The 15,259-nt window shown below is 33.0% G+C and overlaps 1 protein-coding gene across 3 annotated transcripts in view; it reads right to left on the bottom strand.

Moving 5' to 3' along the window:
- Positions 1-1,271: 1,271 nt before the first annotated feature.
- Positions 1,272-15,259, bottom strand: part of LOC105341627 (mutS protein homolog 5) — a 28,462-nt gene continuing 14,474 nt past the window's right edge. For 2 of the 3 annotated variants that reach the window (XM_034458055.2, XM_011448255.4), the window contains exons 4-28: positions 14,760-14,840; positions 14,369-14,473; positions 13,492-13,613; positions 13,125-13,234; positions 10,320-10,355; positions 10,137-10,222; positions 10,010-10,055; positions 9,598-9,736; positions 9,168-9,230; positions 8,883-8,954; positions 8,718-8,774; positions 8,476-8,548; positions 8,055-8,164; positions 6,146-6,226; positions 5,976-6,021; positions 5,692-5,733; positions 5,124-5,220; positions 4,744-4,833; positions 4,531-4,657; positions 3,581-3,730; positions 3,398-3,472; positions 2,893-3,036; positions 2,453-2,590; positions 2,052-2,125; positions 1,272-1,657 (exon numbers count right to left, since the gene is read on the bottom strand). In XM_034458055.2, coding sequence (XP_034313946.2) covers positions 1,552-1,657; positions 2,052-2,125; positions 2,453-2,590; positions 2,893-3,036; positions 3,398-3,472; positions 3,581-3,730; positions 4,531-4,657; positions 4,744-4,833; positions 5,124-5,220; positions 5,692-5,733; positions 5,976-6,021; positions 6,146-6,226; positions 8,055-8,164; positions 8,476-8,548; positions 8,718-8,774; positions 8,883-8,954; positions 9,168-9,230; positions 9,598-9,736; positions 10,010-10,055; positions 10,137-10,222; positions 10,320-10,355; positions 13,125-13,234; positions 13,492-13,613; positions 14,369-14,473; positions 14,760-14,840 — 2,270 coding nt within the window. In that variant the 3' untranslated portion in view covers positions 1,272-1,551. The remainder of the gene's footprint in view (positions 1,658-2,051; positions 2,126-2,452; positions 2,591-2,892; positions 3,037-3,397; positions 3,473-3,580; positions 3,731-4,530; positions 4,658-4,743; positions 4,834-5,123; positions 5,221-5,691; positions 5,734-5,975; positions 6,022-6,145; positions 6,227-8,054; positions 8,165-8,475; positions 8,549-8,717; positions 8,775-8,882; positions 8,955-9,167; positions 9,231-9,597; positions 9,737-10,009; positions 10,056-10,136; positions 10,223-10,319; positions 10,356-13,124; positions 13,235-13,491; positions 13,614-14,368; positions 14,474-14,759; positions 14,841-15,259) is intronic. The other variant, XM_066066531.1, reaches the window with a different exon arrangement.

Genomic DNA, 15,259 nt, shown 5'->3' with positions numbered 1-15,259 from the left:
TCACTCATCTGGGCAGATCAAATTTTGCATTCCTCAATGGCCGAATCTACTCTGTATTAGAATATTGAAATATAGTAATTAATACATGTATCACAAATTCTAGTTTTTAAATTCTTGAGATGAGATGAAAATCAAAACAACATTGAATCCTAGGGTGTTAAACATATTATGCTGCATTCCTCCTGGGACTTCAAGTTCACTATTAATCTGAGGAGTCAGTCACAATTTGAACAATAATCTATAGACTAAATAAACAATGTTTTTTTCTAATACTAGGCATACTGTTCTGGATAAGCCATTTTTTGAAGATATAAATTTGTGTTTTAAAGACACAAAGCTTTCTTTATAATTTAAACAAAATTGTATATCTCCCTTTGGAAATGGGTGTCACCCTGTATTTACATTAAGACTTATCTCCTTCACGTCACGTAAGAGTGGTAATTGTGCCAAACTGATTCCAAATTGGTAAATTGATTTAAAAGTTTATAGATGGACAGTATCATGCATGCAGACCACATGGTGATCATTTTATACCTCACTTGAGCCAGCATATTAATTAGGCAAGGGGGCATTTTAATATATCTAACTGAAGTTAAGTATTGATGTAGTTTTCCAATGACTGAAAATTGCTTACTTAAAGTTAAAATCTTAAAAGTTAAAATAAAGTTCAAAGCTTTTAAGTATCCTTGCTGCAACTTGACTCATAACAGTATACATGTATAAAAGTACAGGCATTGAAAAAAATGTCTCCCAATACCAATTACCCACCAGAAAAATAATATTTATTTTATTTTTAACAAAATTAATTAAGACCTCATCACAAAATTTGATCACACCATTGCTTTCTCTCAAGTTTTTACACAAGACCCCAAGAGCATTGCTTTCAATTAAGACCAAATTGGATATTTCTTTCATTAAAGTTTCTTACAAGGTATACTTTGAATTTTATGAGGTACATATATAAAAAGTTCATCATTTCTTGTGACATTCTTTTTTTCCTTTAATTAACCTTCCCTATAAGTTTGACTTTGCACTACGGCCTCTAATGTAATTTAAAAATCAAAAGAAGGTTTGTTTAATTTTTATAACTTATCATTTAATATCATTTATATTATATACAATAGATAAAAAAAACATCAATCAATACAATAGGCAATACCTATGCATACTATCCTTCACAGGTAAAATCGGATGTTCAATTTTGATACAAAAATGACTACTTCCAACTTAAGTAACCATTTTTACTTGAAACCATAACAATGCACATCGTAAACATTCAACAGTTTATTGAAACTAAAAGCATGATGAAAATGATAGAAGCAAGTATTTGAATCATCAATGATCAGACTGCTGTTCAATATATTTCTCTATAAAAAATGAATAATTTAAACAAAATCTCCTCCATTTATCAGTGCTATGATTTCTTAGTTGTACATGTACTAGTGTAATGCTTAAATTAAGCATTGCGCCTAATTGACTTCAATTTCATCAAACTACTGAATGATTTTCAAATCAATGGTTTTTTTCTACTGCAGTTCTTAGGAAACACTTTCACAGCTTCCCTTCACTTGTTGGCATCACAAAATCTCTCAAGAAACTTTCCAAATCATCCGTTTCCAAGTCCAGGTCCAAAAACTTTTTGACAATAAGTTCACTCCTACAACAACATACACACTTTCAAATTGAAATTTCTCTGTCATCAAAAATCAGAAAAATACATCTATTTTCAAGAAAAAGTCAAATAAATAACAATGAATCTGAGATGAAGATAATTGTTGACACAAAGTCAGAAACACCAAGTTATACATGTATGTACAACCTAAATATAGCTACCGGTACATGTAATCTCTGAATCAGGAGGCGTAAGTTATAGCTATTTACAGATTTTATCTATGGTAGTTTAAACATATCCTATACCATGTAAACAAGGATATTTTCATCCTGTGCAATCTTTAGCAAATACTAGTCAATTGAAATTCACCCATACATTTCAAATTTTCCTACATAAACATCCTGAATTAAGTAATAATCACATTGAAGATTGAAAGCACCTTTTAAAATGAGTTTCTGTGTCAGCTGTGTCAATGGCGTAAACTGGCTTGTTCTGTCGGATCAGCTCAGACACCTGCAAAAAGGTTATCATTTTGTTAAAATGACAATTTACTTTTTAGTTGAACATTTAAACACCATTCAAACCTTCTGTACAACCCTCACAGGCCAGTATACCTGTTACCTTTTTGACAACACCAAAACTTTTTGCCTCAGTATGCCTGTCACAAATACATTGCTGCTTTTTTATCATTCTCGTACGAAACATTTTTAAAACCTAGAGTTTTCACATGAAAGAATCACTAAAGGAACTTATAAGGATTTACTTTGGGCTAATTGTGTATGCACAGAATGCATGTGGTAAGATTAAATCAATCGTAAATGTATCCCTATAAACATTTACCTCTTTGCCCCTTTTGACAATTTCCTGGGGTAGCCCTGCCTGTAGAGCCACATGACTGGCATAGCTTGACCTGGCATGTCCCTCCACCAGCTGGTACAGGAAGAGGAGCTCCCCCTCCTCTGTCAGACTGTCCATCGTCTACAGAGAGCAACATCAACACAGTCTAATATGGTAAATGCAGAATGCATGGTGTCAGAGTATACAATAACTCTGATGGGGAAAAAATTAATTGCTTCAAGGATTCTGCTGTCCATTGTAACATAAGTGGCACTGTGATAAGAATATCTCTAATCCTACCCCTTCCCTCATTGCAAAATCATATTTAACACAATACCAATCTGTATAGGCCTTCAGTTATATCACAAATCAAATTTGGATTCAAACAAGCAAAGTTTGGATTAACCCCTATGCTCATTAGAGAAAACAGTATAAAGATTTACCAGGAATTTAACCATTGGTGACTCTGGGAGCAGCTGCTGATGAATGATGCTGTGAAAGTGTGTGGACACCAACACATGGGGACAGGACTTGCCTTTGTCAATCCAGAATGACAGACAAGAACACAGCAGAGCCATGCCATCCACCTACATGTATCAACAACTCTTTGAATATTACACATCATGATTGATATTTGGGTTTTCACGAAATTCCTGTAGGATTCAGATTACAAAAATGTGCGTAATTCAAATACTTATAGGAATTTACTTGCCACGCAAAATAACATATCGTTGATTTTAAAATAAATAACAATCGAGAAAATCAACTCCCGTCAGTACTTCAGTACTTTGATTAGTAAAGGACATAAAGATGTAAGCAACTTGTAAAGAACTATGCCTTGACCTTATATAACCTTGGTTCAATGTGAGCAGAGCATGCCTTAATATTAAGTTATGTTCATTAGAGAGAGTACAAATATAATATAGTTTGGCATATTTTTCTACTTACCAGCTCTGTTCCTTTACCAAACTCATCTACTACAACTAAAGACCTCTCCGTAGCATCCCTTAAAGCCTCCGACATCTGCATTAGAAGTTCATGGAACATTTGAAAATAAATTTATACGTCCAGCATTTTGAAAAAATCTCAATACATGTATTTCATAACTTTAATGGTACATGTATTATTTACCTGGTTCACATCGATCATGAAGGTTGACAGACCTACAGACACACTGTCCATTGTCCTAATCCGAGTGAATATCCTGTCCACACAGCCAATCACCGCGGATTCTGCTGGAACAAAGCTACCAATGTGAGCCATGTATACTATCAGAGCTACCTACAATATACATGAACATTGCTTGCAAAATTGAAGAAGATAAAACACAGAGATATTGTAATTTCAATCAAGTATGGTATGGACCAATGTTCCAAAAAAAAGATACATGCAGGACAGTCCTCAGTTGGCAAGTTTTGGTAAAAAAATTAAGCTGGGTTGATCTCAAAATTACAGACTCGCATGGAATTTTATACAGTTGTTTTGACTCTCACTACTGACCGGAAGAGTTTCTTCAAGGTCACTGACTGAACCTTATTTAACCTGTTACCACTCTACGTGACTATGACCTTGACATTTAGACAAAACTTGATTCAAGGTAACAATACACCTTTTACCTACATGCATTTTTTACCTTGACATTTGATCTAGAAATTAAGTTCCAAGTTCATTTCTCACCCTTTATTCTCAAGCAATGTTGGGGTAACATTTTCAACCAGGATGGACATAAAGGATAAATATTTATAGCAAGTGCTAGAGGATATGTGAAGACAAATTAAAGACTCATTATGCACATGTACTTTTGGGCTAAGTGAATAAGGATCATGTGCAAACATTAAACTGGAACTGGTAGGTCATGGCATGTAACAAATAAGGAGAATTCGGGGAATGGCTGACCCTTTTAGTCAATTGGGAATATCATAAAAGCAGGCTACGGTGGGAGGTCAATGCTAAACAAGTGTGATTATTAGGAGATGTCAATGCAATATATTGTAAAAGAAAAGACACCACTTTAACACTTTGATTACAAACAAGAATGCTAAAGAGATAATATGCTGTAACCTAACAGAAGACTGTGTTACCTGTTTCAGATAGACACTCTTTCCCGATGCATTTGGCCCAGTAAGAACTTTCATCTTTCCATTGTTTGTGTTATTGAGAGTATCATTCGGCACAAAAGGACTGCAGCAAACTTCTTGGATTGGGTGTCTGTAAACAGAAGCTTCTCGTAGTTCATTCACGTTTAGACACCCTTTCTTTGTTTTTGTCAGAATTTGTTCGAAGTCGATTTTTACCTTCCTCCATTTATGTTGATAACTCGTTCACTAACAACTGAAGGTCTGACGTAGTTAAACTCTGTTGCAGAGGCAGCTAGTGACAGTAAGCTTTGGAATTATACAAAAAGACACCGGTTAGACTGTTATTATCACTAGTATACATGTCATCTAAGTATTATAAGTCAACATTTACATGTACCGGGTAGACATTTAGAATGCATGTTTATTTTTCATGACTGTAAAAGGTGAATATCGGACCGTATTGTTAATTTGTGAATTCTTCTTTTTTGATATAATAAAAAGTTTAAAAGGTTGACTTAAGAAAGTGACACTTTATTTTTGTATTTGACAGGATTAGCCTTAAATATTTAGACATAGAAGCATATATTGTCCCTCACCAGTCCAGCTCAGCACACAGATCCTGCACCTCAATCAGGGTTCTATAACTCTCCAGGATGGCGTTCTGTAGCTTGTGCATGATGGCAGTTTCTTGGTCTATCATTAAACCAGAAACAAAAATATTGTGAATGAAACTCTATAATAATTGCAATATATATACGTTTTATTACTGACAGACATTTAAAAAAAAACCCAGCCACAATCCTAATGATAGTTTCCTTTTCTAATCAAGCGCATGCAGGTAAACTTGCAAAATACTTGAGAAGAAATTTACATTGCAATTCATTTTCATAAAGATTTTCTTGCAATTCCTTAGTGAAAACTATTATGAGATACTGTGGTTTCATCAATATTCGTTGAATATCAATTTTTGTGGATTTCATTTTTAAAGTTGATCCACGAAATTAAATGTTCATTGAAATGAAATTTCTTTTAACATTTTGTATTGATTGAATTTACATATCCATGAAACTGTGATTTTCACTTTATCCACGAAAATTGATACCCTTGAATATTAATGAAACCACAATATAAGTTGTTGAAAAAATTATGATAAAAATATCAAACCTGTAATCTCACACTGTGTATCTCCCAAAAGTATATCCAACTCTGAAATGATTTGTATGGCATATAGAAATAACAGAACAAGTCCAGTAGATACATGAACATAACTGAGAGTAGCACTGTACAGCATTAACTTTTTCATCATTGTGTATTAAAACAATTTGAATTTTTTTTTTTCTAATCTAAAAAAAATCATCTTGCAAATCATTTCAATAAACATCATAAACAACTGTGTTAGTAAAAAAAATTATTTGAAATACAACCAGTCTATGAACTAACAAGGATACCTCTTGTGCGATCACTTTTGTAGTGCAACATATTGTTTGACAAAAACTGTTCAGTAAAATTAAAACAATGTATCGAAAGGTATAAACAATGAGTGTATAACATCAGGTTTCAATGAATCATTAAAGGAATTTACAGTCAATAATACATGTATTTTGATACATGTACTTACCACAAACTCTAGCCCTGGCATTTCAAAGTCTTCCTCTGTCTGCATGTAATCAAGACGTGGGATCGCCAATAGATAACCCAGCTATGTTAACACAATAAAATTTTATATAATTTATATAAAAATGGAATTCAAATCTAATTGCCAATCTTACCTTCCAAATACTCTTAAAAAATCTCTTTCAATTTTTTGCTATTAAAATTTAAAAGTTTCTTGGTTTGAGCAAATCTCCAACACCGCCATTTTATTTTGCTCCAGACACAACAAAACATCATTTTAAAGGGCAACTACTCTTATTTTTAAATAATTTCAAAGGGCAAGAACCAGGTACTCCAATATATTTTTTGAAAACTTACAGAACACAGTTTTTGAAATATAATGAAACATAGTCTGAGATAAGTCGACAAAGCTTTGACCTTGTGCCGAATATACTGAATCCAACATGCCGGACATAGATTTTTATCCGTCAGTCATGTGCCATGTTAAAACCAATGAAAGTGTGACATTTCAGGCCAAGGGAAAACAAGATGTCAAAATCATATCATACAATAGTGTATCATGATACTACACATTATTGTATTATATCATTTGTATCATAAGTTATAATACAACACTGCATGTTTATATGATTTAATATTGCAGGAATAAGAATCATATGGTATATCATTTATCAACAATCACATTCATCAAACAGGCTTAGAATCTTTGATAATGGAGATCAGGCTCTGTATCTGAAGCTAGCTTTATGTTTCAAATCTAAATGTACATAAACCATAAAAATTGGTCAAGACAGCATTTTTTCCCAACATTTCTACGTGGTTGGAACTATTACACAACAATAAATATATTAACTGTGCAAGTCCAATTTAGTATGAACAGAATTTACTTCATAATGTTATCAGCTTCAAGATCATGACACCATTTGAGTGTTCCAATTCTGCCTTTGCATCTTGGTAATCAAGGTCACTTTCTGTATTTGAAGCTACCTCTGTGATTCATTTATTCATTTAACCATGCACGTTTTAATAAGTAAGGACCAATATTTACCTATAAATGTTACCTGCTCCAAAAACCATACCCTCCTCCAGCATCCAAAATATATGGCTAAGATTCAGCATCCAAGCCTTCCACGTGCATCAGTATGAGTATCACAAGATGCATTATCTATCCAAGTTTAGTAAAGATAGAACTTAAAATAACTTAGTAATGGTTATCAAAGGGCACCTGCTCCAAAAACTTTAAACTACTCCAAAACCTTAACCTCCTTCATCTTCTGAAGCCTGTGGCTCAAATGCATTACAAGATGGTCCATCCATGCAAGTCTAATGAAGTTCAGTCCAGTAAAAACTTCAGATATGGTCATCAAAGGGCACCTGCTTTAAAAACTTTAACCTGCTCCAAAACCCAAAACCTCCTCCAGCATCCTAAACTTATGACTCAGATTCTGCATCCAAGCATGTCAAGTGTATAAGTATCATAATATACACCATCCATGCAAGTTTGGTGAAGTTAATAGGACCAGTAGTAACTTAGAAATGACTATCAAAGGGCACCTGCTCCAAAAACCTTTTTCTCCTCCATCATTTGAAATTCATGAACTAGCTTCAGCATTCAAGTCTGTTAAAGTCCCTAATGTCCAAATGCACCCTCCATGCAAGTTTTGTGAAGATTGGACAGTAGTAAATTATAAATACAGAACCTGCTCCAAAAAATTTAACCAAGTTCGTATGCCGACGCTGAAGGTAAAGCATAAGCGCTTCTCCCGACTTCGTCTTGTTAAGCTATAAAGCATTTAAGTTGCCTCCAAACAGAAATGTTTTAAAGGCCAAAAAAGGGACGAAATGCATCATTTCCTCAACTAGACAGCCTGCATACAATACAAGCCTTCATCTGATTGGTTGAGTGCTCTGACCTGTGGGAGGTAGATGACATTACACTCCTGGATGTCATCACTCAGTCTCTCCAGCTCCTCTGCTGCTAACTTTGTCATGAAATCCGGCAGACCATTATATGTCCTTTTTTCTGTATAAAAATAACGTTATACACTACTAACTTCCACATGAGTTATAAACTGCTATATGTACATGTAATCAAATGATCTATAAAGCACATGTCCCTGGTAGTCTCACTTTTTCTCAATATATCCCAAAGCGAGATTGAGATCAATATTGAGTTTTGTCAAAGTTTTGTGAATAATAAAAGAAAATCTAGTTTCTTGCTTGAGTTGTAAAATATTCTTCAAAATGAAATAAAATGAAGTGTTGCACGTCTTTAACCATTATTGAATTTGATTCCAAACTCTTGATGAGAACTAACAAAAGACTGCCACTCACTGTCATCTAATTCAGCATCAACATTGGGCTTCACTACAAATCTGCCAACCACTTTGCTCTCTTCAAAATCCACCTGTAAGTAGCAATGATACATACATGAACAATAATCATCTTGTACTGTACTCCTCAAGCATAGCATACCACATGTATAAACTTGCATGATTTTCATTAGGTAATACATGTACTGAATTATTTACTTCACCTTTTGGCATGCATTCAGAAAATTCATTTATTTTACTTACAATTTTGTTGATCAGATTTGCAATTCTGTGAAGATCATCTTTAAATGCTTCACTAATCTAAAAAAAATATTTCTAAAGTAAAAGGAAAGGTATCATACATATGCGATTGTTTGCAGAAGAATTAACATTCTAACTACATGTAGATTTAAAAAAAAAATCACAAACCCTTCTAACGATATGAACAGTCTGAGGCTGGGCTCGACACAAATCTCCAATGTAAATAGCATGATAAACTGTCTAAAGAAAAGAAAGGTTTTGTTTTAGTAACTAAATATAGGATTTTTTTTCATTTCAAAGATGTAGGGTATGTAAAAATAAAACTTCAGAATTTTAAAAGTGTTCTATCATAAAATCTTTAAATAAAAGTCAACCAAGATAAAAAGAAATGTATTTCTTAAAGATGGACTAGGTCTTTATTGTACAACATAGATTAACACCTGCTGATCCTACCTTATACAGTGCTTGCCAGTCTATCACGGTCGCCTGAGCTTGGTACATTCTCTTCAGAACTGGCTGACAAACAAATCATTTAAAGATTTACAGATACTGTGGAATCATTAAATTTCGTGGGGGCCAATTTTCGTGGATTGCTTACATTTCATAGGTTCGTGGGGACGTAATTTCGTGTATTCTTTAAAACATACCAAAGAAATATGACTTTATTACCCTCATTTATTAATTCATGGAGGATGTTAATTCGTGGATGAGAGGTACCCACGAATTCCACGAAAATTGAGCCACCACGAAATCTAATGATTCCACAGTATATATCTCTTTTCTTTTTATGTAATATTATAACCTTTATAATGAATTCATGCATTCCAAAAAATGAGAATCTTGGATGGCTTTTTCTGGGTTGCTCATATACACAAATCCTTACCACTATGTTTTTGATGTTCTTCATGCAGTCTGTTAAGGTAGAAAAAACTTCAATGTTCCGAAGATTCACAAAGAAGGCTACTGCATCCTGTCTCTGCTTTATGACATCTATGTCCCGGATTGGACGCAAAAACCACAGTCTATTAAAGATACAGGTTTGAAGATGAATATTCATGATTGTGGATTATATTTATACATTATCATACTATGCCAAATATTAAAGTATTACCAAACAGAAAGATTAATTATAATATAAGACAGATTAACAAAAAAATTACACCACTGACTGATCTTTACTTTCATTTACGACAATGGAACAAAGAAAGGAAAGAAAGAAAATACCCCTCTGACAAAGAGTATATTACATGTAACTTTTTAAGATACATGCAAGTATACTTGTAGGTAGGTGTTACCTAAGCTTTCTTGTACCAATTGGTGACCTGCATCTGTTTAATAGGCCTGCAATGATATGTTTTCATGTATTTCCTATTATAATTCAGATAAAAACACTGGTAAGCAAGAACTCATCAAGATACTCACCAAACAGACTGAGTCCCTCCTTGGCTCCACCTTGTCCGATCTTGTAGACTGAGGGATGTGCCTCCTTCTGGAATATCTGCAGTGCACTGTGATAAAAGAAAGACAACTGTGTTAGGTTTTAACAATCACCAGAGCTTAAGTTATTTCCCTTTGGACAAATTATTCAACAAATGTGTGAATTACCTAAAGGCTGTGTCATCCAGAGATATTTGGTCATCCCTAAACAAAAAACAAGGAACAGGCTGTAAATAGGCACAGGGTTATTCTTCATAATATCAAAAGTATGTTCCGAGGGTATTTTCGACTTGGAAACATCTAGCACAGGCTTGTTCAAGTACCATGTTTAAGTATAATGTGTATAACTATCTGAAGAAAAACATATGTTAAAATCATACTTGAGCAGACCTGCACTCTATACTTCCAAGTGCAAAATATAAACCAAAAATGAGAATATTCTCATTTGTTTGCAAATTTGCGGGAATTTGGTCATTTACAGGTGATGTCATAGATAAACAGCGAATAAGCAATGATGACAAAAATCAAGATTAAAGTGATAGGCATCCTCTGTACAATGATTTATAATGATTTGATTTTTATATGATACTACTTAAAAATTGATTGAAATCGGGGGCAGATATTTGGCCATACTGCACATAGTCCTTTTAATCTAATTAAGCTTTAAACGAGGCATATTGCAACTCCAGTATGTGAAGTTTATTTTCTTTCAAAATAACAATAAAACCAACCATATAAATCTTATTCATTCTTTAAAATTTTATCTTTATGTCTAACTTTTTAGAGCAACAAGATAAAGCATCCGAGCTACTGAATTGGTATAATCCATTTGGAGCTCTACTATTTACTTATGTAAAAAAATTCTATAATGCATATCATGGTCAAATATAGTATACATTCACCATCTTTGACAAGTTTACTTGCAAGTACATGGCTTGAGTACCTTTTATGCATTATTTTTTTGCATTTTCATTTATAAATACACTACATGTGTATATACCTACTTTGAAACATTGGGAAAAAAGGGCAATTCATTGAAAAAAGGCAAATTATATGTATTGCTTTAAGCTATGGATCTTTAACTTCAAAATGTGTTATTATAAATTTTTTTTTTGAATTCTTTTTTTTAATAACAATTAAAACTTACAATACATGTAGTATTCACATTAGACTCTACAATATACTTTACAATTTCTATCAAATTCATCCCTGAAGTGTTCATGATTTATTGAAATTAATTATTGGAAGTTTCTATGTGATGTTATGATTTTTGTTTAACATTATGATCCAGACTATTTCTAAAAGTAACCGCGGGACCAAAAGGTTAACAACACGGTGACTTTTTGATAACCCCTGCCTGTACTTGAAACTGCTGAAGCATTATGTATTTTAAATGAAAACACAAAGCATACTACAAAATAGCTAGCAATATCTAGTAGTTTTATAAGTCTGTCAGTGGTGTTTTTGTGGAATAGCCATGACATAAATGATAACTGCACTTTACAAAGAGGGCCATGTAAAGTAGAGTCTCAAAACATGGCAAAAGTGTAAGTACGGAATGAAGAGCCCTTGAGTAAAATATCACTTCACGCCATCAAATATCTCTGTAGATCTCAAGTTGTGATCTCAGGTTTAATTTTGTCTCCAGGATTTTAACATGTAAAAATCACTTGATGAAACGTGATAAAATATAAAATCAAGGGGGCAGAGAAGCCGGATATTAAAACTGCCTTTCTGTTTGTGCATTGTTATTATGAATGTGGTATAATTTAGAACATCGTTCCAATTCTTTGCTTTATATCCTTAATAATATAAATCAAACTTTATACAAAATGAATGTTTCATCAATTTATTTGTTAAAATTCTTCTGGGAAATTCAGTTTGAATGTTAGGATACAAAATACTGAGAACCTTCATCATATTTTCTGGGATTTTTTTACTTTGGGGAAAATTAATTTCATCACTTTAAAATTGATTAAGTAAGTCAAGTCAAACACACTTCTCCATCGTTAAAAAGTGTTTTACGAGAAAAGAACACTAATGGTCATTTTACAGTGAAGACAGAAACAATTGTTGGGGATGTTTTAAAAATAATAAAGTTTGAATGCGCTTTTTATTCATAGTAATTTTTCATGATTATTTCAACTCCCACTGGAACCTTTATTGAAAAAAAATAGTGAATCTTATTGAGATGCAGTAAATTTAACTTGGTGCTGCAGAAAAATGTTATAGCAGTGCTAATTTTTTTACTTTGGCACTAATATGTAACTGTGGCAAGGAACAGGTTTACTATAACCCTTGTTTATGAAATAATAGTAAAAAGGCTCCCAAAGAAACCTCTAAATAGTCAATTTTTAACCAGAATTAAAACAATCTACTTGATTTTTTTTAATGAGTTAAGCATGGTTTTACAATATCAGGAACAAAAAAGAATCAACAACAGTAAGCCCTGTCCCAATTAAACAAATTAAATAATGGACACTTGACACATGATGGACACAATTTCCTTCTAACAAGATACTTTTTCCTTCAGTTACTGTTTGTCAGTCATTCAATGTGTAATTATTGTATGTTAATCAAGTGATATAAACTAAGTGAATGGTTTTCACAGATCATGTATTTATGAAACAGCTACAGTAGGCCTTTGTGACATATCTGTGCATATGTTGAGATATAAATAGTACCTGATGAAATTAACTTCCTCATTTTCATCTGCTTTAGTTTACTTTTTCATATATTAAGATATATATTTAAATTTGAAACACTAAAATACTCTGTTTTTTCTTTCGTTTCTTTTTTTGGCCCTCAAAAATATCTCTACTTCAAATTTTCAGTCTGTTTTGAAAATTTCCAAAACTTTAAAATACTTAATGTTGTTGATATTTTCCATGTTACGAATTGCATTCAAGTAGAAGCCAAAAACTTACATGTAAAGATGTCTGAACCATCCCCAATTAATTGGCCGATACTTACAGAGTGACAACTTTGAGATCCATCACTGGCACTCTAACGGACACATCCTCTAACTCTACCCCTACCCTCATCTTCTCCAGGTATTTCAGCAGCCCACCCGTTGCTCTGATCTGTAAATAGATAGACACCAAATTCTCAAATAAAATTGTGACCATGCCCCTTAAAAGAGAAAAAATCACTAGAAAAAATACCAAAAATTAATTTCATCATCCTTAAATTATTAAAACCAATAATATACTGGTCAGGTAACCGTCGGTAAAAAGACTTCCTGTCTTGTTTAGATGTAATGTAACAATTACACACATTTTCAGTACACATTCCTAGAGACATTTAATAATTATGTGACTCAATTAAAAACTTGACATACTGTTGTGATGTTGTCAAAAGAGATGAGAGAGGAGAAATACAGGGTTTTTTCTGTGTCTGTATAGTGATCAGGAATTCCTGGCAGGTCTAAATTCAAGATTCGTCTCTTGCAAATATCAGGATCTGGAACATATCAAACCTTGTTTAATTTCATTTACAGCAAGAATGTCATAAAGTAAAGTCATGAAAACATTAAAGCTTTATATTTACTGAAGTTAAAATGAAAAAAAATTGACTTTGAAAAAAGAAATGTTTTAGAAAAATTCATTGACTTTGAAAAAAGAAATGTTTTAGAAAAAATACATCCCACTGCAGCAATATTGAAAAGGGTAAACTTTTCCAAGATGTACTGAACAGACAAACAGAGCATTCTCAGCATTTGTAAACAGACCATAGCTTCCCATGCCAAGATATGTCTGATTCTTGTGACCTAATGAAAAAATAGGGGCCCCCTTACTCCTTGGGGTATCAGTTTACCAAAGTTGATGTTTGTCAAGCAAGTAATTCTATTTCATATTAAGAGGACAATTTCTTTCTACATACATCCAGGATAGTTTGAACCTTGACCTCACAGACTAATAATAAAAAATATTGGTTTAATACTCTAAGGAGTACAGGTAGATAATTAAAAGTACCAATGTAGCAAGTTTGTTGCCTGATAAGTAAAGGGTTCTAAAGATATTGAGCCAACAATATCTTGACCTTGTGACCTATAATACTGAGTGGACAATGCTTAGTCTATTAGAAGTTTGACTCTTGATCTTCGACCTCAAAATTAATAGCGGTCATCTCCTTATTATCGGCTACCACTGCCTACCAGTGTAGCAAACTTGATGTTTGAAAAAAGTTTGAAAAAGCAGAAGTAATGGTTATCTTACTGAAATCTATACTGGGTAGAAACTGAAGTTTGTTTGAATCTTCAGTTGAGAGGGAAATATCATCTGATGCAAGAGAAATATTTCCAGCATCACTGTTGGTGGAAACTGTGAAGAAAACGACACATTTATGCATTGATACATTGAGTTAATCAACTCCTGGATTACAACATCAATTGCTATGGTAGATTGCTAATTATAAGCAAGAAATTAATTATGCCTACTGCCATTTTCATATCATGAGAACATTAAATCCTGAAAGTGCAAGATCTTAATTGCATGACATTAAGTTTTGGTGTTTTAAAGAGTTATCAATTAGCATCTAAATTTAATACGTACAGCAGTACACTTAACTTGATGAATGTCATATCTTTTTGTTTTCTGTTTTCATTACCTAGAGACTTCAGTGTCTGCACTAGTCGATCATCTTGTTTAGAACTGAGCAAAACGCATGTTGGATGCAATTGCCGCAAAACTGAAAAATAAAAATCGATATATTTTTTGGAGGTCTTGTTTACAAGACTTGTTACCGTAATACAAGAGAGAATGTTAATATCAATTATTATACTTTAATGTTAAATACTGAAATCTGATTGGTCTAGACAGAGTTGATAATCCGTTCTATTACCCTCAGCGTTAGCAACACACTTGGCAACGGGTAACACAATGAATTGTTACATGCGCATAAATTATGCGCGTATGGTTTGCCGTAGAATTCACTTCATTTCTATATAAAAGCATTAAAAATTTCTTTTAAATTAAGACATTCAGTATTATAAAATAAATAGTGCCCGTTTCGGAGGATAACATTGAAATTCTGCTTCGCGTCGGTTGACAATGGTTTTCTCTGGGTGTCAATTTCAACTGTTGCCCTCCCAAACAGGCACTATTTAT

Source organism: Magallana gigas, chromosome 7 (assembly GCF_963853765.1).
Source record: "Magallana gigas chromosome 7, xbMagGiga1.1, whole genome shotgun sequence".
Classification (NCBI taxonomy): Eukaryota; Metazoa; Mollusca; class Bivalvia; order Ostreida; family Ostreidae; genus Magallana; species Magallana gigas.
Note: the sequence above shows the minus strand (reverse complement) of the source record. Positions and strands in the feature narration are given on the sequence as shown.